Here is a 27500-nt window from a genome sequence, read left to right as displayed (position 1 = left end):
TCCTCCAGTGTTTCCTCCCAGTGTTTCCTCCCAGTGTTTCCTCCCAGTGTTTCCTCCAAGTGTTTCCTCCCATCGTTTCCTCCCATCGTTTCCTCCCATCATTTCCTCCCAGTGTTTCTTCCCAGTGTTTCCTCCCATCGTTTCCTCCCATCGTTTCCTCCAGTGTTTCCTCCCAGTGTTTCCTCCAGTGTTTCCTCCCAGTGTTTCCTCCCAGTGTTTCCTCCAGTGTTTCCTCCCAGTGTTTCCTCCCAGTGTTTCCTCCCATCGTTTCCTCCCATCGTTTCCTCCCATCATTTCCTCCCAGTGTTTCCTCCAGTGTTTCCTCCCAGTGTTTCCTCCCAGTGTTTCCTCCAGTGTTTCTTCCCAGTGTTCCCTCCCAGTGTTTCCTCCCATCGTTTCCTCCCATCGTTTCCTCCCAGTGTTTCCTCCCAGTGTTTCCTCCAGTGTTTCCTCCCAGTGTTTCCTCCAGTGTTTCCTCCAGTGTTTCCTCCCAGTGTTTCCTCCAGTGTTTCCTCCCAGTGTTTCCTCCCAGTGTTTCCTCCAGTGTTTCTTCCCAGTGTTTCCTCCCAGTGTTTCCTCCATCGTTTCCTCCCATCGTTTCCTCCCAGTGTTTCCTCCCAGTGTTTCCTCCAGTGTTTCCTCCCAGCGTTTCCTCCCAGTGTTTCCTCCCAGTGTTTCCTCCAGTGTTTCCTCCCAGTGTTTCCTCCCAGTGTTTCCTCCAGTGTTTCCTACAGTGTTTCCTCCCAGTGTTTCCTCCCAGTGTTTCCTCCCAGGGTTTCCTCCCAGTGTTTCCTCCCATTGTTTCCTCCCAGTGTTTCCTCCAGTGTTTCCTCCCAGTGTTTCCTCCCAGTGTTTCCTCCCAGTGTTTCCACCCAGTGTTTCCTCCCAGTGTTTCCTCCCATCGTTTCCTCCCAGTGTTTCCTCCCAGTGTTTCCTCCCATCGTTTCCTCCCAGTGTTTCCTCCCAGTGTTTCCTCCCAGCAGCCGGCAGGGCCCTCAGTGCAGGACAGCAGATCTCCTCCTTGCTGAACAAAGCCCAGACTAAGCCCTGCTCTCTTTTGCTTCACTTTGGACAACCCACTCCCCAATGGAGGCTGTCACTCCCAGGTCCCCAACCTTACCCAGGACTCAGGAAATCTCTTCAGGTGAAAGTTGAAGATGTAAAGGTCAGGCTCCCCCAGATGTTCCCAGTTCACCTTCCCTCTTCACGTAGGAAAACCAGCTCAAGATTTGGCAATAAAAAGCTCAAAATATGCTTTCAGAGCACATTGAACGTTTCTGCTTCTGTAAGCAAACAGAGACACTTTAATCTGGCTTTGTTTGATTGGTCCTCTAAATTATTACATTACACTCAATTATCCATGCAGGTAAATGTACTGAACAATCAGAACACATTTAGAGAGCTTACAGGTAGAAACTCCATTACATCTGAACTGAACTACTGCAGGGTTGAAATGCTCCGTACCTTGGAGATAAAATGAAGTTAAACCAGTTACCAGTGAGCTGATGAGGTGTGGCTGCTGTTTGTGGAATGAGACACAGCTCTGTGCGACAGGTGAAGCAGCAGCATCAGCAGAGGAGGTCTGACAGAGCTCACCTGACTCACCTGAGACAAGGAACAGGACCAGGAACAGTTAGTTGTTCTTCCTCCCTGCAGAGAGACAGACGGACTGAAAGACAGACGATCAGATTCACCTTCAGACCAAACTAACACCTTCCTCCAAGACCAGGCCGAAACACCTGGGCAACCTCAGCTTCAACATCTGGAGATGAAGGACAGGGTGTCCTACTCTCCTCTCAACCTGGACCCAAACACTGCTCATCCAAACTTCATCCTGTCTGAAGATCTGACCAGAGTGAGACGAGGAGGAGAGAGACAGGAACTTCCTGATAATCCAGAGAGGTTTGATCAGTACCCCTCTGTCCTGGGCTCTGAGGGCTTTAACTCAGGGACTCACAGCTGGGATGTCCAGGTTACAGACAGTACAGTCTGGGTTCTGGGTGTGTTAGCAGAGTCTGTCTAGAGGAAGGGAGACATAAAGTCTGGATTATGGAGGATAGGTTTCTATGAAGGTGAATACTCAGCATGTTCTCCATCAGATCCACTCACTCCTCTCCTCCTGCAGAAGAAGCTCCAGAGGGTCAGAGTGAATCTGGACTGGAACAGAGGAAAGCTGTCGTTCTCTGATCCTGACACTAACACACACATACACACCTTCACACACACTTTCACTGAGAGGATGTTTCCATACATTATCAGTCTGGAGGAAGTGAAGGTATTACCACTGGAGGTGTGTGTGAGCAAACTCCAGACCTGATGGAGTCCTTGGTGACGTGAAGTCATGTGACCGTGCTGTAGTTCCTCTATAGTCCAACATTAGCCTCCTTTAGCTTAGCGGTGGAGACGTGAAGTCATGTGACCGTGCTGTAGTTCCTTTATAGCCCAACATTAGCCTCCTTTAGCTTAGCGGTGGTGATGTGAAGTCATGTGACCGTGCTGTAGTTCCTTTATAGCCCAACATTAGCCTCCTTTAGCTTAGCGGTGGTGATGTGAAGTCATGTGACGGTGCTGTAGTTCCTTTATAGCCCAACATTAGCCTCCTTTAGCTTAGCGGTGGTGACTTTAGCTTAGCGGTGATGATAATGCTCTGAATTATTGCAGAGCATTATCATCGCTGCTACGTCTGCTTTCATCTATGAGTCTGTTTTTGCCACAAATGAAATGATTCTCCATCTTTTAGAAACACATCTCTTTTATTGTGTTTAAATCAAATGGCGTATTTATTTCCCCCCAAAATGTAATGAAGTGAGAAAACAAGTATTTACATTGTGTTGGAAATGCAGTACTTGAAAGGAGCTTCAGGTCAAGGGGCTTTTCAGGTCTCATGTTCATCGTGGTCTCAAGGGGGCTGTCGACACTGAATGCTGAGCCTCCTGAAGATGCAGGGATCTGGTAGTGGCCCCGGCCCCACCATGCCTCTGTATAATCCACTAAGGACTAGAGGGAGCAAGAAAACAATCAGAGTGTTGTATGCCGAGGTTTACAGTCCAAACCCAGATTAATACAAATCCTAATTCATATGTATTGAGTTAACGTTTGATGGAATTCGTTGTTTGTGCTTTTTGTTATTTATTTGTATACAATCAGCACCGACCATTGTCTCATTTGTATTTGCATGTATTGTTCTTTCCATTCCTAAGCGACAAACACTGGTTATGCATTGTCCAAACCCAATATTGAGATTTTGGACTTGAAGATTTCATGAAAAACTAAACAAATGTACATTTTGAGTTTAGTTTTTATTGGAATATGATTTGGGGATTTATCCACATGCATACACCTGCACGTTGTGTGGTCCGATTACTGCTAAACATCACACCAGAGCTCATTGTGGATATTCAGACACTGCTCAGGGGTTGTTTATTCAGTATTCAGTGCTGCAGCAGTTTCCTCTCTAGTGGGCTCAGGCTGGCCCCTACCGGTCAGCTGGTGGAGCTGCACTGGTGTGTTAGAATATAAAACAAGACTTTACACAAGATGACATTACACACCTTTAAAGACTCCACTCAGCAAAGGCTGGTGATTTAGTACAGATAAAATACACAACTTTAATGAAATACATGTTGCTTTAACAAAGAGTGAGGGTCCGTTCAAGCACAAGTAAATCAATCCAGGATTGTTAGAGACAGCTCCGAAAGGTTCTGGATCTTTGGACTGTAAATGAGCGCAGCAGAGCTCTTGTCTCTCCGGTTTCACTACTTGTTGATGTCTGCACAGAACTACTCTGTGCACGGCGTGTTTCACGAGGGACACAGACAGCGTTGCACATGCTCCGTTAGTGCAGCTGGCTGGGTGCACACTTCCTGTCAGGGGAGGGGGGGGGGTTACAATCACTTCCTGCCGCTGTTATTTGGAGTGGAACGGCACTTAAAGCTGGGAGATTCACGGAAACACAAAAAGGAGTAGGACTGGGTAGGGGGAGGGTTTATTGGAATTGGCTGTACCCCCACCTACGCGGTCTCCCTCTCTGGTCTCTGGGAGGAATGCATGAGGGGGAGGAGCGGCGAGATCTTTTGTCCTCTTGTCTTCCTGCCGACCAATCCTGGCTGTGTGACGTTTCAGCTCTCTGCATAATTCTCCCGTCAGCCCTAGCAGTTCCTCAACGGAACCCTAAAGTGGGTCTGCCGGTCCTGGGGAGTCACGTTAGGTCCTGGGGGGTCACTTCAGCTTCTGTGGGGTCACAATAACACATAAACACTCTTTATTCTGCACATATAGAGCCTTTTAAACCGGTGATTTCTGCCTCTGAGCCTCGTGTGTTCCGGGACCATGGTATGAGGTGTCTGCGGGTCAGAGAGGTATAAGTACTCTCCGGAGACAGAGTACTCTTGTGTTATTTCGATAGCACATATACTAAAATTGGAACGATACAGAGAAGATTAGCATGGCCCCTGCGCAAGGATGACACGCAAATTCGTGAAGCGTTCCTTATTTTCAATGATTTCTTATTATTTTTATGAATACTGTAAAGATGTTGGGTGAAACAGCGCCCCCGCGGCCTCAGCGGTACTGCAGAGCGGAGCCTCCCTCAGATGGGCGAAACAGCGCCCCCGCGGCCTTTAGCGGTACTGCAGAGCGGAGCCTCCCTCAGATGGTTGAAACAGCGCCCCTGCGGCCTTTAGCGGTACTGCAGAGCGGAGCCTCCCTCAGGTGGGTGAAACAGCGCCCTTGCGGCCTTTAGCGGTACTGCAGCTGCAGAGCGGAGCCCCCTCAGAGCTCCTCTGAACTCTTCTACTCATTTATCTGCCTTTCTTTAAACACTCAGTTTGAGTGGAGCAGGAGCCATAAGAATACTTAACAACTTCAGACCATTCTTCTGTTTGCATCTCACATATTTATCTATCATTACAATAAGCAGGGTTTCACTTCATTTTACAAGAGTAATCTGTGGTGTAAATAAACATGGCATTGAGAGCTATAATGATCCACAGGCAATTTAGCATTGAGTTCTGGATTGTTGAACGTGATTAAAGCGAGCCATTTCCTAAATGACTGTTCAGTTTTCACTTCCCTTGTTCCGTTAGACAGACCGTAGAAGTTTAGAGAACACACCCTCCTGTCCTGCTGCTATTTCCTCAGACTGGATAACATACAGGGAAAACACTGGACTGGATATGTGGCTTTAATATGGCATTTAAATACATATAAAGGTTTCCCTGGGTTTCTTGCTACAGTTACAGAAGCTCTGCATCGAGTCGCTGCTCACAGACATGTTGCTCGCTAAAACTGTCCCGTAGTTTCTGAAAGGACTTTATTCACATCAGTAAAATCACGTTACTAAATCTCCCTTTATGAGCACTTCTCAGAGGTTGACACGAAACACACAAACCCCATCAAATCGTGCGGAAGGAGCGGGATGGGTGTGGTTTGTCTTCTATAAGAGACTCGCGGAGCCGCTTTCACGCAAATCAAAGTGCGATCATTTTCCGCCCAGGAAGGACCGGGAGAGCTGACTCAGAGGGACACCTGCTCTGATCTCTGAGCACCTGTCGTCGGAAGCAGCAGTCCTCACTCTCTGTCTGTCTTTGCTCAGGACGTACTGGAGGGCTTTCTCCATCTGCGTGCCGGAAGCTGGCGCCTTCCTCCTCAGGTAGTTGACAAAACTATACAAATCAGACAATTTGTGACATGATTGTTTTCCTCTCGGTCAGCAATTATATCAGAGTCCAAAAGTTAGAACAACTTACCAGATTTTTTTGGGGTCCTCAGAAACGTACAGGCTCTGTAGGGTCTCAAATTTAAAGCCAACAAGGGCCTCTCCCTCCTGACCGGGCTGGAGGGACTTCTCCCGTGCCTCCTCAAACGCATGGTGGAACCTGACTGCCTCCACAAAGTCAGGGTACACTGAGGAGTAGCGGGTGACGGCGTCCTGTACGTTCACAAAGAGAGGTCAAACCGTCATCACTCTTTCAACTGTACAGTTTGAATCGGATTGAAGGACTTCACCTTGTTGGCCATTAACGGGGACTGAGACCCTGTACTCTCTCGCTCCTTCTGGTGGGAGGTGACCAGATTGACGGCGTCGCCCACGTCATTCTCCAGGAGCCAGTGGAAGTCTTGCCCTGGTACCGTCCAAACTGGACCTTCCACCGGCTCAGGACGAGGGTGGCGTTGGTGGTATCATATATTACATGCCATACATATCTTTAAGTGTCCATATTAAACATGAGAAACATACTCATAAAACACCGTAACCAGTAACCAGATACCAGTAACCAGATACCAGTAACCAGAAACCACTATCCAGTAACCAGATACCGTCTTTTTTGTGGTTCAACTACAGTGGGGCTCAAATCAATGCCATAATTTCAATATGTGAATATATAAAACAACACCCTCCCACAGCTAGAAACATGCACGCACGCGCGCACACACACACACACACACACACACACACACACACACACACACACACACACACACACACACACACACACACACACACACACACACATATAGTCTACCACACAACAGCCAAGAGTCAAAACAAATTAAGTATGCCAATTAGGCAACAAGACCGCAGCAAGGAAGAGCACCACCACTACCCAGAAAATGTCGGCAGGCGAAGCCGAAAGTTGCGTCCATCTCAACCGAATGTTCAAGCCAGCTGTATGTGCCAGACCAGCAGCATTGAAGGTCTCTGCTGGTTACCTGTTGACCTTGACGGGTAACTTTTCCTGAAGGGGCACCGCGGTCCATCCCCGGGTCGTTGGCTAATGTCAGTGGTAGCATTAGCATCATGCCAGCCCCTTTCCTCGTCCTCTTCCTCCTGCTGATGCAGCTGCTCCATCTCCTCTTCTTTTTGCTCATCTTCGTCCGGCCGAGCCTGGCACATGGAAGACGCGGGACCGGAGTGGTCGTCTTCCCCTTCAGGTGTCAAAGGTGTGTCCTTATCCAACACGCCCGCTACCCGCCATCTGTTGTTCCGTCCGACGACGTTTATAATCAAAAGTATCCGTGATGAAGTTTGACCTGAGCTCTATAGAGCTCCTGCGGTCACGTGACTTTTGGTTGGGAGCCACCATTTTGGCAGTCAACATGACCACCGGTGCCAGTGTTTTCTTACCGAGCGAGTATACTTCTCATTTTAATTCAAGTGAAATTCGGCTTTATAGTACAAAATTAGAGAGATTAAATATAAGCGACCCATATAATTCACCCGGTGTGCTTTTCAAGAGCATAACCTCCTGCTCTGAAGACGATGTACCCGACTTGCGCTACGCAGACATCCACAGCTATCTTGTAAGCTTTCCATCAGTGTACTCAGGAGACTCCCTCAGAGCGTACAAAAGCTTGGAGGCTTACAAATGGTGTCAGTCCGGCTTCGTAAACAACATTCAACTGTGGAGTCAAAATAAGCTTTCATGCATACAATACTGATGGCAGTTTGACATGTTTACATGTTTACAGTTTGACATGTTTAATGGAAATCATATGATATTAGCCTTCATTAAATGACTGGTGTGACGTTATTGTTTATAACCATATCACGGCAGTTAACTATTTGAAATAAAATAATCTGAATAACACACCGATCACAAGTAGACCCAACATGTAATCAGACAGGAGTTTGATCTCCCACCTTTGACGGATTGCTTCTGCAGATATCTTTGCCTGCTCTACTTTGTGCAGTTTAGCCTTCTGCCTTCTGTTAAAAACCTCCAGTCTCGTTTTATGTCTCCTCTTCTCTGGAGATGGAAGGTAATCGAAAATTGAGGGGATAAAATCCGGACTCAACGGATTATCACTCTTTCTCCCTACAAAATAAGAAGGAATATTTCAACACGGGTTTGTTTACCACTAGCTTGCTACAAGCTAACTTGCTAACTGGCTAGGCTGCGCCAGAGCCACACTTGTTGAGTTAATAAGGGACATCACAGTGTCCGTTAGCTATAATAACTGGGTGCTACTTCTTAAATTAAACTAATTAAATTTAATTAAACTGACCAGAAACTTTTTGTAGCATTTGTACTGTATTCCTTCACCCACCTGATATGAAGTGATCACTGCATAAGCGAAAGCCAACGGCCGGGGGGGTCCCATCTTTCAGTCTTTTTCTGAAGGCTCCTGGCTCTTTAATCGCTCCAATCCATGACCTGAGCTCTATAGGCTGCGAGCACAATAGAACTTCCGGTTAACTTCCGTGTGTTGAGTGTAGCTCGACTACTTCCGGTAGGTTGTGTCGTTGTGGAGATTGAGACGCTAGTTAGAGTGGCTGCTAATAATCTGGTTGACAAAGTTTAAATATGAGTGGATTTCGGGTGTAAGAGAGGCGGTTGGCGTATCAACGCGTGTAAAGACCGCGCTCACTGCTGTGTACCACTTAGTAATAATTGGTGGAGGTACGACAGCACCATAAGCTTCCAGAGCTTTCCAGTGGATGTGTCGGAGAGAGCCGAATGGATGGTAAGAGTACGGCGGGACGACTTCACCCCAAGCGAGACGAGTCGTGTTCGCAGCAGACAAACATCTACTGACTTATATTTCAATTAATAAATGATTTATTTGAAATCTATTTCAACTTGGTCTCCCTTCGTGTTGTTTAATTTCCCTCAAGTGGGCCTGACTCTGAATATGAGTTGGTTTTACGGTAGGGCTAACACAATTCTCGGTTGGGCTATAGCCCTGGCGCCGCCTATCTGCATTACTAAGGTTTTAATTAGAATAGAAACAGCGGAACGGTTGCCCTCCTTTTGGTCAACACGACATTAATCCCAGTGAGTATTTATTGAGGCGAAGAAATTATGTTTAAGCCTTATATACATCTACCACTGTGTATCACCACTGAACCATGTTGGAAACCCCACACCACTCAGTGAGACGGTTTCTGATCATTACTTCATATTTCTCCTTCTGGTTTGACACGTCGTTGAAAGTTAAAAACACGTAAATTATGCAAGAAGATGAAACATAATGTGCATTTATCTATAACAATAATAACAATAACAACAATAATACTAATGGTGGTAACAATAGGCCTCATAAATAAAGATAGAGGATGATGAGGATGGTGCTATTGCTGATCTTCCTCCTTTGATCATCTGGTGTATTTTATTATATCAGGGAGCTGATCAATAGCATCAGTGACGTCATTTCCCTTCCTGTTTGTGGGGGGAGGCAGTGAGGAGAGAAGCTGCTGATCACAGATCTGTGTCTCTGCGGGTGTTTTCTCTCCTCCCTCTCTCCTCCATCGCTCCTCTCCTCCTGGCCGGCCTCGGTGCTCTCTCTGCGGCTGGCGGCGGGTCGGCGGGTCGGTGTCTCTGTCCGTCATGGTGCAGAAGTCCCGTAACGGCGGGGTGTTCCCCGGAGCGCAGGCCGACCAGAAGAAGCTGAAGGTCGGCTTCGTAGGTCTGGAATCCGGAGGGGGGGCCGAGTCCAGGGACGGAGCTCTGCTGATAGCCGGTAAACAGCGCGCGCGCGCGCGCGTGTGTGTGTTCCCCTCTTTCTGAGCAGCAGCAGTTTGATGTGTGTGTTTTTATTGGTATATATGACAGATGGAACCAGAGGCGGTTCCTCTGCAGGTCTCCAGTAAACATGAGACCCGTCCTCAGAACCTGCTCACACAACATCAACCTGCTGGACCAATCAGGAGAAGAGAGCTTCACACTGCTGAAATATGATTGGCTGATGGCTCCAAACGTTTATAGTTTATAAAAGTGCATCAATTACAATATTTACATCCTAACCACAGCAATATAAATATACCTGTGCAGGTGTTAGTGTGTATACTGTATACCTGTACAGGTGTTAGTGTGTGTATAAGTACGTGTGCAGGTGTTAGTGTGTGTATAAGTACATGTGCAGGTGTTAGTGTGTGTATAAGTACGTGTACAGGTGTTAGTGTGTGTATAAGTACGTGTGCAGGTGTTAGTGTGTGTATAAGTACGTGTGCAGGTGTTAGTGTGTGTATAAGTACGTGTGCAGGTGTTAGTGTGTGTATAAGTACGTGTGCAGGTGTTAGTGTGTGTATAAGTACGTGTGCAGGTGTTCCTGCTGTTGTTACGTTACGCTGTCATGCTGTTTTTTCTGTAAAGCCCAGACTGAGGTGTGTTGTGATGTTGGGCTTTATAGATAAGATGTATATCCCTACAGGTGTTGTGAGTGTGTCTCTCTACCTGTGCAGGTGTGGAGGAGGGGCCTCGGCGGCAGCGCAGCAGTGTGTCAGGGGGGAAGAAACCTCCAAAGAGAAATGCACTGTATCGGCGGCTGCAGAACTTCCTGTACAACGTGCTGGAGAGACCTCGAGGATGGGCCTTCATCTACCACGCCTACGTGTAAATACTGAACATACATCATGCATGTGGGGGGGTTGGAGTGGGGGGTCAGCAGGTTCCTCTCAGTGTCAGGGATGGCAGCTGAAGGTCACTCTGTTGCAACGTCCAGCGTTAAGCACTGCCTCCTATAGAACCCTAGCTACTCTCAATCCTTCTGCTGGTTCCTGCTGGTTTAATGTGGTCTCTGGTCTGGTTCCTGCTGGTTTAATGTGGTCTCTGGTCTGGTTCCTGCTGGTTTAATGTGGTCTCTGGTCTGGTTCCTGCTGGTTTAATGTGGTCTCTGGTCTGGTTCCTGCTGGTTTAATGTGGTCTCTGGTCTGGTTCCTGCTGGTTTAATGTGGTCTCTGGTCTGGTTCCTGCTGGTTTAATGTGGTCTCTGGTCTGGTTCCTGCTGGTTTAATGTGGTCTCTGGTCTGGTTCCTGCTGGTTTAATGTGTGTTCTCTCTGCAGGTTCCTGCTGGTGTTCTCCTGTCTGGTTCTGTCGGTGTTCTCCACCATCAGAGAGTATGAAAAGAGCTCAGAGGACGCGCTCTACATTCTGGTAAAACTCTGAAAGTACATTTCCTTGATGCTGCGCTCTCAGAGGAGGAACTGAGAACAGATGTTCCCATGATTTCAGTTCCAGCTGTTGCATGATTTTTCTAATCATGTCACTCTGAGTTTATGGTGATGGGGGAGAGTAGAGTGGTTAGGCAAGCTAATCCCACACAGGAAGGAGTTACAGCTTCATCATAACAGAAACACCTCCAGGGATTATGTAGCAACCCTTTAGGACCAGTCATTGTCAAATGTAAAGCTAGAGTCTTAAACAAAAGCTCAGCTCCTCCATCTGAAACAGGCCTCCCTTTGCTGGAGCCACACTGAACATGTTTACTCAGCTGATCCTGACTCTCCTCCTGTAGAGTCGACCACAGCTTCTAATGATGTTCACTGACCATTTCATTTCCACCAGTCAGACATCTTTACCGGCTGCACCTCTGATACAGAATGACTTAAGAAGGTAAATGACCAGACTGACGGTTAATGATGGGCTGTTGATGTTGTGAAACAGGAAGTGGTCACCATCGTGGTGTTCGGGGTGGAGTACATGGTGAGGATCTGGGCTGCAGGCTGCTGCTGCCGCTACCGAGGGTGGAGAGGACGGCTGAAGTTCTCCAGGAAACCTTTCTGTGTTATCGGTGAGTGGGAGGACGTTCGACCAGCGTGTTCAGGTATAGAGGGAGAGACTCTAACACCTGTCTGTCTGAGAATCTAACACCTGTCTGTCCCTCTGCAGACATCATGGTGTTGATAGCGTCCATCTCAGTGTTGGCTGCAGGGACGCAGGGCAACGTCTTCGCTACGTCGGCCATCAGGTCGCTGCGTTTCCTGCAGATTCTCAGGATGATCCGGATGGACCGGCGGGGGGGAACCTGGAAGCTGCTGGGCTCAGTTGTTTACGCCCACAGCAAGGTAACCTGGGAAATCACCTGTCTTTTTCACTTGAGTCAAATGTCTGCCAGGTTGGCCCCCGTGTGAGGCGTGTCGGCAGCATTAGTGGACCCTCGTGGTGCTGTTTTAAATGCTCCTGTATTGATGACATGATCTGTGTGTCGGCAGGAGCTGATCACCGCCTGGTACATCGGCTTCCTGTGTCTCATCCTGGCCAGCTTTCTGGTGTATTTGGCAGAGAAAGAGGACAACGAACAGTTTGAGACGTACGCAGACGCCCTGTGGTGGGGACTGGTGAGACAAACACTCTGCTGGTGTGGTTTTATGTATAAGCACATCATATTTTAAACATATACCTACATAACAATCAACAAAAAGTACGATTTCTTGTTTTTTATTCCCTTCATATTATATCTAAGTGTGTTATTGTACCGCATGTGGACAACCTGTCTTGTCCTCAGCCACGGAGCGATCTAAATGGTCTGTCTGTCTCTGTCAGATCACCTTGACGACAATCGGTTACGGAGACAAGTTCCCCATCACCTGGAACGGACGTCTGCTGGCTGCCACCTTCACCCTGATCGGGGTCTCCTTCTTCGCCCTGCCTGCTGTGAGTCATCTACCTGTCTCTCACCTGTGTTCCTCTCCTGTCGGTCTCTCTCATCTGTCTAATCTCACCCGTCTCTCTCTCAGGGGATCCTGGGTTCTGGTTTTGCTCTAAAGGTCCAGGAGCAGCATCGGCAGAAACACTTTGAGAAGAGAAGAAACCCGGCAGCTGGACTGATACAGGTGAACCCCACACACACACACACACACACACACACACACACACACACACACACACACACACACACACACACACACACACACACACACACACACACACACACACACACACACACACACACACACACACAAACCTGATCTCTCCTGCCTGCAGGCGGCGTGGAGGGTGTACGCCACAAACCTAAGTCGCAGCGACCTCTGCTCCACCTTTGATTACTACGAGAGGACGGGCTCGGCGCCCATGTACCGGTACATAATAAATAATATATCCATAACATCTATTTCACATCGGTGTTAATAACTGTCTTTCAATATAGTAAAAAGCAGACTCTACATGTGATTGTGTTTCAGGCTGATTCCTCCTCTCAATCAGTTGGACTTATTGAGGAACCTGAAGAATAAATCTGGACTCTCCTTCAGGTAGGAACTGAGTCCTTGTTTCTGCCTTTGTTCTTCAACAGATCTTTAATCCATGGACTCTCAGATTAATGACCTGTTTCACATTGAGTAGAGAATTATTCATTAAAACCTTCATAATGCAGAAGCAAATAATACCTGTCCGTCTGCAGGAAGGACGCCCAGCCTGAACCTTCTCCCAGGTTAGTGTCCCGCCCTGAACTAATAACGGGGTCAGAGCCCTGCGGGACCCCACCGGTTGAGGATGAATCATTGATTGTTTGGCTCAGTTTAATAGGACTGAACCCTGTCTGTCTGCAGTCAGAAGGTCAGCCTGAAGGAGAGGGTCTTTTCCTCCCCCCGGAGTTCAGGAACCAAAGGGAAAGGTTCTCCGCAGAACGGTGAGTGTTGTGATGTTTGCAGAACACGTGGACCGTGTTCTCTGCAGAGTATACACATATAAATAATTGATATTTTACACTCAACCTGCTTCCTGTCCTACTTCCTGTCTCTAGTGGTTCCCGCAGTTGGCTCTGGCAGTACTCCTGGTGTGGGTCCTGCAGGTCCTGGAGGTCCGGGAGCTGCTGGTGTGGGTTCTGGAGGTCCCGGAGGTCCCGGAGGTCCTGGAGTTCTGGGCAGCGTGCAGGCCCTGCGGCGCTCCCCCAGCACGGAGCCCAATCTGGAGGAAAGTCCCAGCAAGGTTCCAAAGAGCTGGAGCTTCGGAGAACGTAGCAGAACCAGACAGGCCTTCAGGATCCGAGGAGCCGCCTCCCGACAAAACTCTGAAGGTAACCAATGAGAACAAGCGTCCTGGGAAGCATCAGCTCTCGTTTTGCTCATTTAAATTCCACTTCTCCCAGCGGGGGCTCGGGATAAATGTGGCCTTGTGTTCCCTGTGTCGCTAACAAGCTAGTTGTTAGCATGCTAGCTTCAGTAGGGACCTCTTCAACACACGGAGAGTAAAAGTTCATCAAACATGTCGTCCATTCACATTCCTCCTGACATCAGGCCTTTGTGAGGTGAAGAACATGTCTCCTCTCTCCTGCAGTGCTGATAGAGATGCAGGACGAAGAGTTCAGACAGAAGAGCTCCCCAGGTACACACACACACACACACAAACACACACACACACACACACGTTTGGAGTTAGACAGATTTCTATTGTAAACAACACGACACTACATACTGATATACACCTGAACATCAGCAGGAGAGGACTCTTTAAAGTAGAGACACTACATACTGATATACACCTGAACATCAGCAGGAGAGGACTCTTTAAAGTAGAGACACTACATACTGATATACACCTGAACATCAGCAGGAGAGGACTCTTTAAAGTAGAGACACTACATACTGATATACACCTGAACATCAGCAGGAGAGGACTCTTTAAAGTAGAGACTCTACATACTGATATACACCTGAACATCAGCAGGAGAGGACTCTTTAAAGTAGAGACACTACATACTGATATACACCTGAACATCAGCAGGAGAGGACTCTTTAAAGTAGAGACTCTACATACTGATATACACCTGAACATCAGCAGGAGAGGACTCTTTAAAGTAGAGACTCTACATACTGATATACACCTGAACATCAGCAGAGAGGACTCTTTAAAGTAGAGACACTACATACTGATATACACCTGAACATCAGCAGGAGAGGACTCTTTAAAGTAGAGACTCTACATACTGATATACACCTGAACATCAGCAGGAGAGGACTCTTTAAAGTAGAGACACTACATACTGATATACACCTGAACATCAGCAGGAGAGGACTCTTTAAAGTAGAGACTCTACATACTGATATACACCTGAACATCAGCAGGAGAGGACTCTTTAAAGTAGAGACACTACATACTGATATACACCTGAACATCAGCAGGAGAGGACTCTTTAAAGTAGAGACACTACATACTGATATACACCTGAACATCAGCAGGAGAGGACTCTTTAAAGTAGAGACTCTACATACTGATATACACCTGAACATCAGCAGGAGAGGACTCTTTAAAGTAGAGACTCTACATACTGATATACACCTGAACATCAGCAGGAGAGGACTCTTTAAAGTAGAGACACTACATACTGATATACACCTGAACATCAGCAGGAGAGGACTCTTTAAAGTAGAGACACTACATACTGATATACACCTGAACATCAGCAGGAGAGGACTCTTTAAAGTAGAGACTCTACATACTGATATACACCTGAACATCAGCAGGAGAGGACTCTTTAAAGTAGAGAAAGGGTAGCTGTTGGAGAGAGGTCATTCCATCGTGTTCCATTGTAAATCACAGAGTCCATGTGGACAGCATGTCCCCCCACGGAGGACCCTTTAATATTCTGTGTATTGTTGTATGATAACCCTTGCAGACGCCAGCCTGCCGGGGGGAGGACCTGGCCGACGATAACAAGAGCTGCCACTGTGAGTTTGTGCCTCAGGATCTGACCCCGGGGTTAAAGGTCACCATCAGAGCCATCTGGTACGTTGCCGCTCCGAGAGTCTCCGCCCGCCGCTCACCGCTCCGCTCACTCTTTATTTGCTGCTTTTGATTCACATTATTTTGTGTTTTCATTTCTTTGTGCTCACCCCAGGGTCAAAGGTCACCGTCAGCGGTCGGGTAAGACCAGTCAGTCTGACATCCACCCAGTGTCCTGCTCTGTCATTCTGTCCATTGCTGTTGTTTATTGTTTACTACCACTGTTTGTATTATCCTTGTTGTTGTTGTTGGCGGTGTTGTTCAGTCTCCAATACATCTGCTATTAGAACCAGTGCTGGAGGAAGAGAAAGATACACTGAAAGTACAACAAGTACTCTGTGTGTGTGTGTGTGTGTGTGTGTGTGTGTGTGTGTGTGTGTGTGTGTGTGTGTGTGTGTGTGTGTGTGTGTGTGTGTGTGTGTGTGTGTGTGTGTGTGTGTGTGTGTGTGTGTGTGTCAGACTTTAACCACGTTTTGATCAGAAAATGCTAATGAATGCTCATCGTTGATGATGAGTAGGAGTTTTTTACGGTCTGGTTTTGTAGAAACTGTGACGTAGTTTGGGATTTTAAAAACTTGTGTGAAGCTCTCTGACCAATCAGTGGTCTGCAGCGCTGCAACCCCACCTTCTAGTGTTAGCCCTGAACCTCCGCCTCCTGACTTCCTGTTTCCTCTCTCCCAGTATAATGCGTTTCATGGTGTCTAAGAGGAAGTTTAAGGAGAGTCTCCGTCCGTACGATGTGATGGACGTGATCGAGCAGTATTCAGCCGGACACCTGGACATGCTCGCCCGCATCAAGAACCTCCAGGCAAGGTACGACCTCAGACCTCCGACCTATGCCAAGAGCCCAGCTTCATGCAGCGTTTTGTATTTGTATTTTGCTCATTTTTCTTCAAGTGGCTGAATGTTTTCTAAATGATGGATGTGTTGTCCAGTTGCTGGAGATCTCGACCGTTGTCACATGTTGGCACCTGCCGGCCTCCGTAGTTAGAAGACTATGAACACCTGGAACCAAAAACATCCCAAACAACGTGAAAAGGCCCAAAGCTGTAATTCATTGAGGATGTGTTCTGTCTTCTGATTGGCAGGGTGGACCAGATAGTCGGCAGAGGAACACCAATAGCAGACAAGGACCGTCCCAAACCCGCCAATGAGGAGACTCCTGAGGACCCGAGCATGATGGGACGGCTGGGGAAGGTGGAGAAGCAGGTAACCAATGAAACCCTTTGAGCACTTTTCTGCAGCGTCAGCTTAAATCTGATTGGTCTTCCACTCCGGTCCCTCAGGTCCTGTCCATGGAGAGGAAGCTGGACTTCCTGGTCAACATCTACATCCGGCGAATGGGAATCCCTCAGGCTGAGACCGACGCCTACTTTGGATCCAAGGAGCCGGCCCCGCCCTACCAGAGTCCAGTGGACCAATTAGAGAAGAGCCAGTGAGTTCCTATCATCCCATTATGGTTTAGTTTTGTTGTGTACTCGTTGTTTACTTTCGTTTTACTTAATTGTTTACATGTTTTTTAACCAGTTGTTTGTTTACTTGTTGTGCAGGGTAATGCCTGCCGACCTGACGGAGAGGAGTCGTGTCGGGATGAAGATGGTCCGCTCCTGCAGCTCCACTGGTCACAGGAACTCCACCCTCCCCACCTGCCCACCCTCCACCTCCTGGCAGCCAATCAGCTCCCAGCTCCCCCAGCAGGCCCCACCCACTCCAGTGGGAGACGGGTCACTGGTGCGACTCCCGCCTCCTCCGCCCGGGGAGAGGCACGGCGGGAACCGGTCGCACCGGCACAGCACCGGTGAGAGAGGGGGGGCCGAGGAGGTGAAGCCGGATGGGGAGCTGAGGCGCTCCTGCAGCCGGTTCTCCGTTCCCCCGTCCAGTGAGAAGCTGGACTTTCTCAACAACGACTTCTACTCCACCACCAGCCCGGCAGACCAGCAGGGAGGCGTCCGGCCCTCCATCGCTCAAGGGGAGTCGGACTCGGACTCGGAACTCTGTGCTCCCTCGCCACACTCAGACCCAGCCTGGACCGGAACCAAGTAGAACACTTAACTTAGAACCCAAATATGAATCAAATCTGTGAAGACTTTCAACACCAGCTGGAAGCGTGAAGCATCATGGAACTCTGACTGAAGCATCATGGGAACTCTGACTGAAGCATCATGGGAACTCTGACTGAAGCATCATGGGAACTCTGACTGAAGCATCATGGGATGTATGATTTATTCATGTGAATGGTTTAGCCTGTGCAGCCAATGTTTGTTCTCATTATCACTGATTGGATCTGTTCTTGGTCACTTCACACCTTATTGGTTCACTGCTGCAACATGCTCACACCTGATTGGTTCACTGCTGCAACATGCTCACACCTGATTGGTTTCTTGATTCCACCTCTCTGCAACTCACCAACAGATTAATTATTTTCAGAGGTTTACACAGACCTTCATCAGAACCCAGAGCTCTCTGCGGCTGACGTTAAACTCACCGTTACGTGTTGTGCTTCGTTCTGCCCTCTAGAGGCCGAGGGCTGTAACTACACACACTTTGACAGATCTCAGGTGGGATTATTTCACTTAATGAGTCAGCACTCTGGTATTTTGTTTCCACAATCCAGTTAAGTTTATCTTTTTAATGCACAACTGTCTATACTGACAGCTAACAGTTATCATACAAGTTTTCACTCCCAACCACTTTATCTCTTTTAAGCGGTTAGCATATAGCTAGCTAGAGCTGCATCTGCACCCGTCCCTTAAAAACAAGAAACACAACGCCTCAAACCCAGGTCAAACATTAAAACCAACTTCTTCATTTACCCAAAGAGCAAAGGGCAGTCAGTGCTAACTAGCGCTAATGCTAAGTACAATTCATTATGAATCCAGGTGAGTAGATAGCTACCTGGCGACAGGAATGTAAACACCTAAACACTGAAGTTAAATCCTCTCTTCAGGTCACAAAAATAAAACAAACCTACCAAACTAAGAGTCCCTTTTACCGCCCGAACCATCGAGTTAAGAAATAAGACGTGTTTGTTTTGTAAAGAGTGTAATATATTGAATTATCTGACCTGCTGTCTGCGAACATGAAACACTTTGTTATTTATGTTGATGTGTTATCGGAAATCTTCTTGAATGTATTTTGGAGAAAAACCAGAGCCTGTTCTTGTTTCCTTTACTGTACAGAACTTTGCCTGTTTGATTGTATTTCAGTATTAATTAAAAACCTTTACCCACAACAGACCCCGTCTGCAGAGCTGTGTTCATCTCACGTTAACAAAACTTTCTTTAATAACATGCTGTGTCCTTTTCATGTCTCTTTAGTGAGACCACAGAAGGAACCAGAGACGTGGTTTTATGCGGCAACTTTATTTAAAAGATCTTTGATGAACAAAACAAAGGGAAAGATATACACAGTGAACACAGAGACAACGTGGAGACTGCTGATGCAGACGGCCATCTTGGCTCTTATCACTTCTTCTTCTTGTTGTTGAACCTGAGGGACAGAACAGAGCGTCAGCCATCTTTGTTTCTGTTGAGATGGAGAGAGAGAGACAGAGACAGACAGAGGGAGAGAGAGAGAGAGAGACACTCACCTGGAGCCCCCCGGACGCTTCTTGTCCAAACCCAGGCGTTTCCTGTCCTCGAAGGACGGTCTGTAAAAAAAGCAGGTAAACAGACAAGTGAGACAGGTTAACAGACAGGTAAACAAATAGACAGACAGACAGACAGGTGTCTCACCCTGCTCTGTAGTGCTTCAGAGCCTTGCTGCTGGTGTTGGTCAGCTCTTTGTCGAACACAGACTGCTTCCCTCCTTTTCCTCCTTTCTGATTGGTTGCTGCAGGGACAGTTAAACATCGATCAGAACTCATGTGTACTTCTGAGTACTGATGCAGTACTTCTGTGTACTGATGCAGTACTTCCGTGTACTGATGCAGTATATCCGAGTACATCTGTGTACATGTAGTATATCTGAGTACATCTGTGTACTGATGCAGTATATCTGTGTACTGATGCAGTACTTCCGTGTACTGATGCAGTATATCCGAGTACATCTGTGTACATGTAGTATATCTGAGTACATCTGTGTACTGATGCAGTATATCTGAGTACTGATGCAGTATATCTGAGTACTGATGCAGAATATCTGAGTACTAATGCAGTACATCTGTGTACTGATGCAGTATATCTGAGTACTGATGCAGAATATCTGAGTACTAATGCAGTATATCTGTGTACTGATGCAGTATATCTGAGTACTTCTGAGTACTGATGCAGTACATCTGTGTACTGATGCAGTACATCTGTGTACTGATGCAGTGTATCCGAGTACTTCTGACTGAGTACTGATGCAGTATATCTGTGCACTGATGCAGTATATCTGTGTACTGATGCAGTACATCTGTGTACTGATGCAGTACATCTGTGTACTGATGCAGTGTATCCGAGTACTTCTGACTGAGTACTGATGCAGTATATCTGTGTACTGATGCAGTATATCTGTGTACTGATGCAGTATATCTGTGTACTGATGCAGTATATCTGTATACTGATGCAGTATATCTTCGAACTGATGCAGTATATCTGTGCACTGATGCAGTATATCTGTGTACTGATGCAGTATATCTTCGAACTGATGCAGTATATCTTCGAACTGATGCAGTATATCTGTGCACTGATGCAGTATATCTGAGTACTTCTGAGTACTGATGCAGTATATCTGAGTACTTCTGAGTACTGATGCAGTAATCGGACCTTTCCTCGGCGCCGCCTCCTCCTCCGCCATCGCCCTCGCTCTCTTCGGCCTCCGGTCTCTCTTCGCCGCTCGCTCAGCGAACATCTGAGCCTTCAGGATCTCGAACTGAGCGCGTTCCTCCGCCTGAGCACCGGACGTCAGACATCAGTCATCTCATTACAAATACAATCAGACTTCTGGTCCGTCTGAAACTACATATGGTTCACTCCGTCTCACCGTGGGATCCTTCCTCTTGCCTTCCTGCAGGAACTTCTGTCTCTTCTTCTTCCCCCTCAGAGCCAGATCGAACTCCTGCAGAGCCTTCGACACTGGGGGGGGAGGTTAAACACATTAGAGTAATACTACAGAGTACTGCTGAGGATGAGGTGAGAGGGCAGTAGTGTGTATTTGTACTCACCCCGGCTCTGTTTCCTCTCCTGCTGAGTCTGGAACCAGACCCTCTGAGAGTCGGCGGTGGAAGAGCCTTCCAGACGCTTCTGAGCCACGCTCAGCTACAGGAAGTACAAGAACACTCATCATCAATATAGAGACGCTCCGTGCCACAGGCAGAAGGGAGGCTCACTGGTTACTGGTTACTGGTTACTGGTTACTGGTTACTGGTTACTGGTTACTGCTTACCTTGGCCTCAGATGCAGCGAACTCCCGCTCCTCTCTCTCCAGCCTCACCACCGCCTCCACGTCCTTCTCCAGCTTAGTGATCACGTCTCTGAACTTCAGGATGACGTCTGACACACAGAGAGAGAGAGACACTTAACAACCTGTCTGTGGCTCACAGAGAGAGACACTTAACCTGTCTATGGCTCAGAGAGAGCGAGAGACACTTAACAACCTGTCTGTGGCTCAGAGAGAGAGAGACACTTAACAACCTGTCTGTGGCTCAGAAAGAGAGAGACACTTAACAACCTGTCTGTGGCTCAGACAGAGAGAGAGACAGAGAGAGAGAGAGAGACACACACACTTAACCTGTCTGTGGCTCAGAAAGAGAGAGACACTTAACAACCTGTCTGTGGCTCAGATAGAGAGAGAGACAGAGGGAGACACTTAACAACCTGTCTGTGGCTCAGAGAGAGAGAGAGACAGAGAGAGAGAGAGACACTTAACAACCTGTCTGTGGCTCAGAGAGAGAGAGAGACACTTAACAACCTGTCTGTGGCTCAGAGAGACAGAGAGACACTTAACAACCTGTCTGTGGCTCACCACCCCATGCGTCTGTCTCTCCCCACTTTCTCTTCCCGTCTGTCTCCCCCCACACCCGTCTGTCTCTCAGGTGGGTGTACCTGTCGGCAGGACCCGGGCCTTCACGCTGTTCTTGGCGGACTTGACGACCTCCTTCAGGATCCTCCTCTCGGACTCCCCCACCAGAGACACGGAGCGTCCGGAGCGCCCGGCTCTGGCCGTCCGTCCCACACGATGGACGTAGTGCTTCACTGTGGACGGCATGGTGAAGTTTATCACCTGAGAGACAGACAGGACAGAGAGGGAGACAGGGGCATTGTTCTTATGCGTCAAGGTTAAAGACAAAGCTTCCCCTCTAGTCTGGATCCAGGACTGTGGATCGGACGTGTTCAGACCCCAGAGTGTTATGATACAAATGTGCAGTAAGGTCTCCAGCTCAGAGACGGACCTGCAGATGTTGGGCAGTTAGCACAGTTAGCATAACGTTGCATTAATTAGCATTATAGCTTATGTCCAGCAGTGGCTCAGTCAGTAGGTTTCATCCTCCGACTCTATCTATCTATCTATCTATGGGGACAACAGTTCAAAAACAGACTCAGCTGCAGCTCTGGGTGACTTTACCGTACAGAAAGTAGGAAAGGAAGTGACTCACCGTTTTCACTCCATCGATGTCCAGACCGCGGGCTGCTACATCTGTCGCCACCAAGATGTCAATCTGATCGTCTTTAAACCGCCTGGAGAACCAGAGAACCAACACACAGTTACACACCTCAAGCCAGACGACTAACGGGTTAAAGACTCGTGCAAAACAGGATGGTACATCTTGTGTAATCCTGCCGACAAACCTAAAATACGACCTCTATGGTGGCGGTAACTAATCCACAGGTAATAATCCACAGGTAATAATCCACAGGTAAGTAACAGGACGGTAAGTCATCCCCAGGGACCTCAGAGTCAGCATCAGGTGAGGTGATGGTACCTGAGGTTCTCCAGTCTCTGGCTCTGGCTCAGTTCTCCGTGCAGTTCTCCGACCTTCAGGCCCATCAGCCCCAGCAGGATGTGCAGTCGGTGCGCCTGCTTCCTCGTCTGCGTGAAACACATCACGTGGTCCTGGAAGGTCCGGGTCAGCAGGGCTGCAAAACGCACAGCTCAGGTCAGTCCTCAGGTACGAGTCCTCAGGTACAGGGTCAGTACTACAGTGTCATCAGAACCTACCAGCCACCACGGCCTCTCTGTCTCCCTCTCGGTTTTGTCGGATTCGGACGAACTCTTGTCGGAGAAACGGAGCGACGTCAGTGTTGCTGTTAACGAAGATCCTGATTGGCTGCTTCAACGAGACCGCCGCCAGTTCTTTCACCTGGAAACAGAGGTCACATGACTCAGACACACCTGCAGACACGGGTCACATGACTCACAGGTCACATGACTCACGGGTCACAGGACTCACGGGTCACAGGACTCACCTCCTCGGTCATGGTGGCGGAGAACAGCATGGTCTGTCGGTTGTAGGCACACAGTCGGATGATTTCCTTCATCTGCTCCTCGAAGTACTCGTCCAGCATTCTGAGGAACCGGAGAGCCCACAGGTGAGTTCCACGCTTCACAGGTGGAGGAGGAGCTTTAAGGTGGGAGGCGCTTACCTGTCAGCCTCATCCAGGATCAGGATCTCGATGTGAGTAAGCTCAAAGGTGGGTGTGTTGTGAAGATGGTCGATCAGACGCCCAGGTGTAGCTATCAGAATATCTGGCCCCGCCCTCAGCGCAGCCTCCTGAGACTTCAGGTCCAGCCCACCTGCACACAGCAGAACTCACCTGGTCACAAACCGCCTGGCAGCAAACTCAAGGTCTGAGGATAAAATGAGTAAGAGTAAACGCACCGACAGCCAGGCAGGTGGTGATGGAGCTGAACTGGGCCAGCTGCCGGGCCACAGAGTGAACCTGGATCCCCAACTCTCTGGTAGGAACCAGAACCAAGACCCGGGTCACCTGGGACGTCCTGGGCTTATAAATCAAGCGCTCCAACACCGGCAAGACGAAGGCAGCCGTCTTCCCTGCAGAGAGAGCCACAGCATGGTGCTCGGGGTTATTACTGACGTGACCATCACAGCAGCTCCGTGCACAGCGTCCAGAGAGACAGGTGAGAGACAGGTGAGAGACAAGTAGGAGACAGGTGAGAGACAGGCGGGAGACAGGTGAGAGACAAGTGGGAGACAGGTGAGAGACAAGTAGGAGACAGGTGAGAGACAGGTGGGAGACAGGTGAGAGACAGGTGAGAGACAAGTAGGAGACAGGTGGGAGACAGCTGAGAGACAAGTGGGAGACAGGTGGGAGACAGGTGGGAGACAGGCGGGAGACAGGTGAGAGACAAGTGGGAGACAGGTGAGAGACAGGTGAGAGACAGGTGAGAGACAGGCGGGAGACAGGTGAGAGACAAGTGGGAGACAGGTGAGAGACAGGTGAGAGACAGGTGGGAGACAGCTGAGAGACAAGTGGGAGACAGCTGAGAGACAGGTGGGAGACAGCTGAGAGACAGGTGGGAGACAGGTGAGAGACAGGTGAGAGACAGGTGAGAGACAGGTGAGAGACAAGTAGGAGACAGGTGAGAGACAGGTGAGAGACAAGTAGGAGACAGTTGAGAGACAGGTGGGAGACAAGTGGGAGACAGGTGGGAGACAGGTGAGAGACAGGTGGGAGACAGGTGGGAGACAGGTGGGAGACAGCTGAGAGACAGGTGATAGACAAGTAGGAGACAGGTGAGAGACAGGCGGGAGACAGGTGAGAGACAAGTGGGAGACAGGTGAGAGACAGGTGAGAGACAGGTGGGAGACAGCTGAGAGACAAGTGGGAGACAGCTGAGAGACAGGTGGGAGACAGCTGAGAGACAGGTGGGAGACAGCTGAGAGACAGGTGGGAGACAAGTGGGAGACAGATGAGAGACAGGTGAGAGACAGGTGAGAGACAAGTAGGAGACAGCTGAGAGACAGGCGGGAGACAGGTGAGAGACAAGTGGGAGACAGGTGAGAGACAGGTGGGAGACAGCTGAGAGACAAGTGGGAGACAGCTGAGAGACAGGTGGGAGACAGCTGAGAGACAGGTGGGAGACAGGTGAGAGACAGGTGGGAGACAAGTGGGAGACAGATCAGATACAAGTGAGAGACAGATGAGAGACAAGTGGGAGACAGGTGAGAGACAGGTGAGAGACAGGTGGGAGACAGGTGAGAGACAGGTGGGAGACAGGTGGGAGACAGATGAGAGACAAGTGGGAGACAGTTGAGAGACAAGTGGGAGACAGATGAGAGACAAGTGGGAAACAGGTGGGAGACAGGTGGGAGACAGTTGAGAGACAAGTGGGAGACAGATGAGAGACAAGTAGGAGACGGGTGAGAGACAAGAGCAAGAGAACACCTGCAGCATGCAGGACACTCAGAGTCACAGACGTTAAAAACAGAACGCATCGAGTCGCCCCGAGGGACCGGAGGAAAGGAGGTCTCTGGTTTGTCCTTGAGATGTGTTCAGGGTCTCTCTGTAATAATAGAATTCTCTGTTACCTGTCCCAGTAGCAGCACAGGCGCACAGGTCGCGGCCCAGCAGTCCCACTGGGACGCAGGCCTGCTGGATGGGAGTCGGCACCTTGAACCCCAGAGCAGTGATGGCCTGCAGGGACAAGGGGGGGGTCACTAGGACTGCATGGTGCATTCAGGTGTGACTCGTAACTCTCAGATTCCCAGGATTTCATGCTTAAGTGAAGAGCTGTTCCTGAATAAAGTGCACGTGTGAGGTCACCTTCAGGATCGGTCGGGATAGGTTCATGTCTTCGAAGGTCAACTGATCGTCGAACTGCGACGCGTCTCCCGAGTACGACTGCGGAGCCTGAAAACAAACAACCGTTACCATGGTGACCACGTAGAAAACCCACCTCACGACCCCGCCCCTATCGCCTCTCCGCCCGACTCACCCCCTCTTCTATCTTCCTCTTCCTCCCCCGGCGCTCTTTGTCTCTCAGGGTGTCTGACAGGAAACAGGAAGTGGACATTAAATGAAACACTGAAGAACATCAAACAGGTCAGTCCACTTCCTCTTCTGCCTCACTCACCTGATTGGGTCAGAATCTGCTCATCACTCGAATCAAACTCATCCTCCTCGTCCTCGACATCGTCCTCCTCTTCCTCCTCTCCGGCAGCAGGCTTCACATCCTCCTCTTCCTCCTCGTCTGCTCTCTCCTCCTGGTTCTTCTCTGCAGAACCCTCGGTACCGTCACCCTCAGATGATTTCTCCTGTGGATCAAAACAGACTTTAGACTTCAAGCAAAGGAGTGGAACCTGATCAGGCAGGAAGTGCGATGGACAGCGACCTCACCTCAGCTTTCCTCTTCTTCCTGATTTTGTCTATTTTCTGGTCCAGAGTGGTCGCGGTTCTCTGAAAACACGGAACACAGTTAGACCGAGAGACGTCAAGGACCAGAACGCTGCCGGAGAACGTTTACCAAGAAACACCTAGCTGCTTCTTTAGAGAGGAGAACATGTTCCGCTGCAAACAGAGATCCACCTTGTTCTTTATAAAGCATTAACAGGGTTCGATAAACAGATGGGGTGTGGTTCTGCTGGGTTCGATAAACAGATGGGGTGTGGTTCTGCTGGGTTCTATAATCAGATGGGGTGTGGTTCTGCTGGGTTCTATAAACAGATGGGGTGTGGTTCTGCTGGGTTCGATAAACAGATGGGGTGTGTTCTGCTGGGTTCGATAAACAGATGGGGTGTGGTTCTGCTGGGTTCGATAAACAGATGGGGTGTGGTTCTGCTGGGTTCGATAAACAGATGGGGTGTGGTTCTGCTGGGTTCTACCTTGATCTTGATCTGCTTCATGACGTCGGCCATCACCCAGCTGTCATCGTCATTCAGGTCTCGCTCTCCGAACTCAAAGTCTGTGTTGAAGTCTTTCACCCCGCGGCGGCCCAACTTCTTCTTCCTGTTGAGGATGATCGGCTCATCCTGACACACACACACACACACACACACACACACACACACACACACACACACACACACACACACACAGTTCATATGTTGTATTTTTAATATATATTATAGTTTATACTCTTTAAGTTATATGTTGTAAAACATACACAGCCAATCAGAGGCAGAGGAGGGCGGGTCTTTCCCCCACAGCCAATCAGAGGCAGAGTATTGTTATGTTTGCCATCATGGGAACAACAATATTACAGTACAGCTCCTGGACGCTTCTACCCGGAGGGGGGTCCCCCAGTTTGTGGGGAGGTTATCCTCAGAACTATTTAATACTTTGGGCAATGAGAGATCTAATAATCTGTATCTGAAACCTGAACCCGGCCCGGTGAGTAGTCCAGTACCATCAGCGGGTCTGTGGAGGACCATGATGGTTAGGAGCCCTCTGGATCCAACAGCGGATACGCTGCTGTGTTCCAGCCGGTCCCCGGTCCCCCTCCTGCGGCTCTGGCCCCTCTTCAGGCCGCTCTGACTCACCTCCGGCTCGGACTCGGTGTCGGGCTCCTCTGGGCTCAGGTCCTCGTCCCGGAGGGTCCCGATGAGACCCAGGTCCTGCAGCATGGTTGAGGACCGGGTTCTGGTTCTGTAACGGGCTAAGGTTCTGTAGAGGTTCCTGAGGTTCTCGCCACACAAACACACGTGTGGAGAGGGAAACAGGAAGTGAGGGACTCTTCTTCTGCTGCTTCTGTTTGCAGCGGTAGTATCACTGCCCCCTGCCGGCCCCCTGCCGGCCTCCTGCCCTCTATTACCGGAGGTTTAAAGTAACCAAGTATATTTACTCAAGTACTTAAGTACACATCTGAGGTACTTGTACTTAACTTGAGTACTTCTACTCCACTACATATGAGAAGTAAATGGTGACCTTTAAATCCACCACATTTATTTCATACCTTCAGATTCAAGGCGTCATTATCAGTGTGGAAAATGCTCCTCCAACAATGCAACATGAATATATATAGGACATAAAACCAACAAAAATACTGAAAGAAATAACAATAGAAATAAATTAGAGCAGGAGAATATGTGAGATGTGCGAGTAAATACAAATAAAATACAAATACTGCAAATAAAGTACCTAATAAAATATAATATAACCAGCCCTTAAATCAGCACT

The 27500-nt window shown here is 48.8% G+C and overlaps 4 protein-coding genes and 1 non-coding gene across 5 annotated transcripts in view; 3 read left to right on the top strand and 2 right to left on the bottom strand.

Moving 5' to 3' along the window:
* LOC134882956 (achaete-scute homolog 5) overlaps positions 1 to 1455 on the bottom strand; it is a 7880-nt gene extending 6425 nt beyond the window's left edge. Inside the window, exons 1-2 of the mRNA XM_063910994.1 lie at positions 1408 to 1455; positions 1121 to 1283 (exon numbers count right to left, since the gene is read on the bottom strand). The gene's annotated coding sequence lies outside the window, so the exon portion shown is untranslated. The remainder of the gene's footprint in view (positions 1 to 1120; positions 1284 to 1407) is intronic.
* A 2935-nt stretch (positions 1456 to 4390) lies between these two features.
* Positions 4391 to 4496, top strand: LOC134883646 (U6 spliceosomal RNA). The gene has a single exon (XR_010168308.1). It is a non-coding gene; the product is annotated as a U6 spliceosomal RNA (small nuclear RNA).
* A 4188-nt stretch (positions 4497 to 8684) lies between these two features.
* On the top strand, positions 8685 to 18675 carry LOC134883321 (potassium voltage-gated channel subfamily KQT member 2-like). Its single transcript, XM_063911638.1, is given in 20 exon segments — positions 8685 to 9462; positions 10184 to 10334; positions 10785 to 10875; positions 11386 to 11512; positions 11611 to 11786; positions 11934 to 12059; positions 12265 to 12375; positions 12459 to 12554; positions 12706 to 12800; positions 12903 to 12971; positions 13121 to 13150; positions 13269 to 13348; positions 13463 to 13735; positions 13996 to 14043; positions 15335 to 15348; positions 15350 to 15444; positions 16123 to 16254; positions 16530 to 16650; positions 16728 to 16876; positions 16992 to 18675. Coding segments are annotated over 20 exon segments (2610 nt in total). The 5' UTR covers positions 8685 to 9329; the 3' UTR covers positions 17485 to 18675.
* A 112-nt stretch (positions 18676 to 18787) lies between these two features.
* Positions 18788 to 27049, bottom strand: ddx27 (DEAD (Asp-Glu-Ala-Asp) box polypeptide 27). The gene is made up of 21 exons (XM_063911639.1): positions 26864 to 27049; positions 26207 to 26353; positions 25722 to 25781; positions 25459 to 25639; positions 25321 to 25373; positions 25149 to 25235; positions 24914 to 25019; positions 23243 to 23416; positions 23007 to 23157; positions 22830 to 22929; positions 22582 to 22723; positions 22346 to 22499; positions 22019 to 22100; positions 21468 to 21645; positions 20809 to 20915; positions 20588 to 20681; positions 20407 to 20498; positions 20190 to 20313; positions 19176 to 19272; positions 19031 to 19090; positions 18788 to 18930 (listed from the first exon to the last, which is right to left on the bottom strand). Exons 1-21 carry the CDS (start codon positions 26945 to 26947, stop codon positions 18906 to 18908), a joined length of 2298 nt encoding a protein of 765 aa, XP_063767709.1. The 5' UTR covers positions 26948 to 27049; the 3' UTR covers positions 18788 to 18905.
* pltp (phospholipid transfer protein) overlaps positions 26946 to 27500 on the top strand; it is a 6395-nt gene continuing 5840 nt past the window's right edge. The window contains exon 1 of the mRNA XM_063909858.1: positions 26946 to 26966. Within this exon, the coding sequence (XP_063765928.1) occupies positions 26946 to 26966 (21 nt within the window). The remainder of the gene's footprint in view (positions 26967 to 27500) is intronic.

Source organism: Eleginops maclovinus, chromosome 20 (assembly GCF_036324505.1).
Source record: "Eleginops maclovinus isolate JMC-PN-2008 ecotype Puerto Natales chromosome 20, JC_Emac_rtc_rv5, whole genome shotgun sequence".
NCBI classification, from domain to species: domain Eukaryota; kingdom Metazoa; phylum Chordata; class Actinopteri; order Perciformes; family Eleginopidae; genus Eleginops; species Eleginops maclovinus.
The sequence above is the reverse complement of the archived record's forward strand: the minus strand, read 5'-3'. Positions and strand labels throughout refer to the sequence as shown.

Coding starts and splice junctions, on each gene's coding strand:
- ddx27 (XM_063911639.1), bottom strand. CDS start 26,947: ATGCTGCAGGACCTGGGTCTCATCGGGACCCTCCGGGACGAGGACCTG. Junction 25,782..26,206: donor TGAAGCAGATCAAGATCAAG/GTAGAACCCAGC, acceptor CCGTGTTTTCAG/AGAACCGCGACCACTCTGGA. Junction 22,101..22,345: donor CAGAGACTGGAGAACCTCAG/GTACCATCACCT, acceptor CTGGTTCTCCAG/GCGGTTTAAAGACGATCAGA.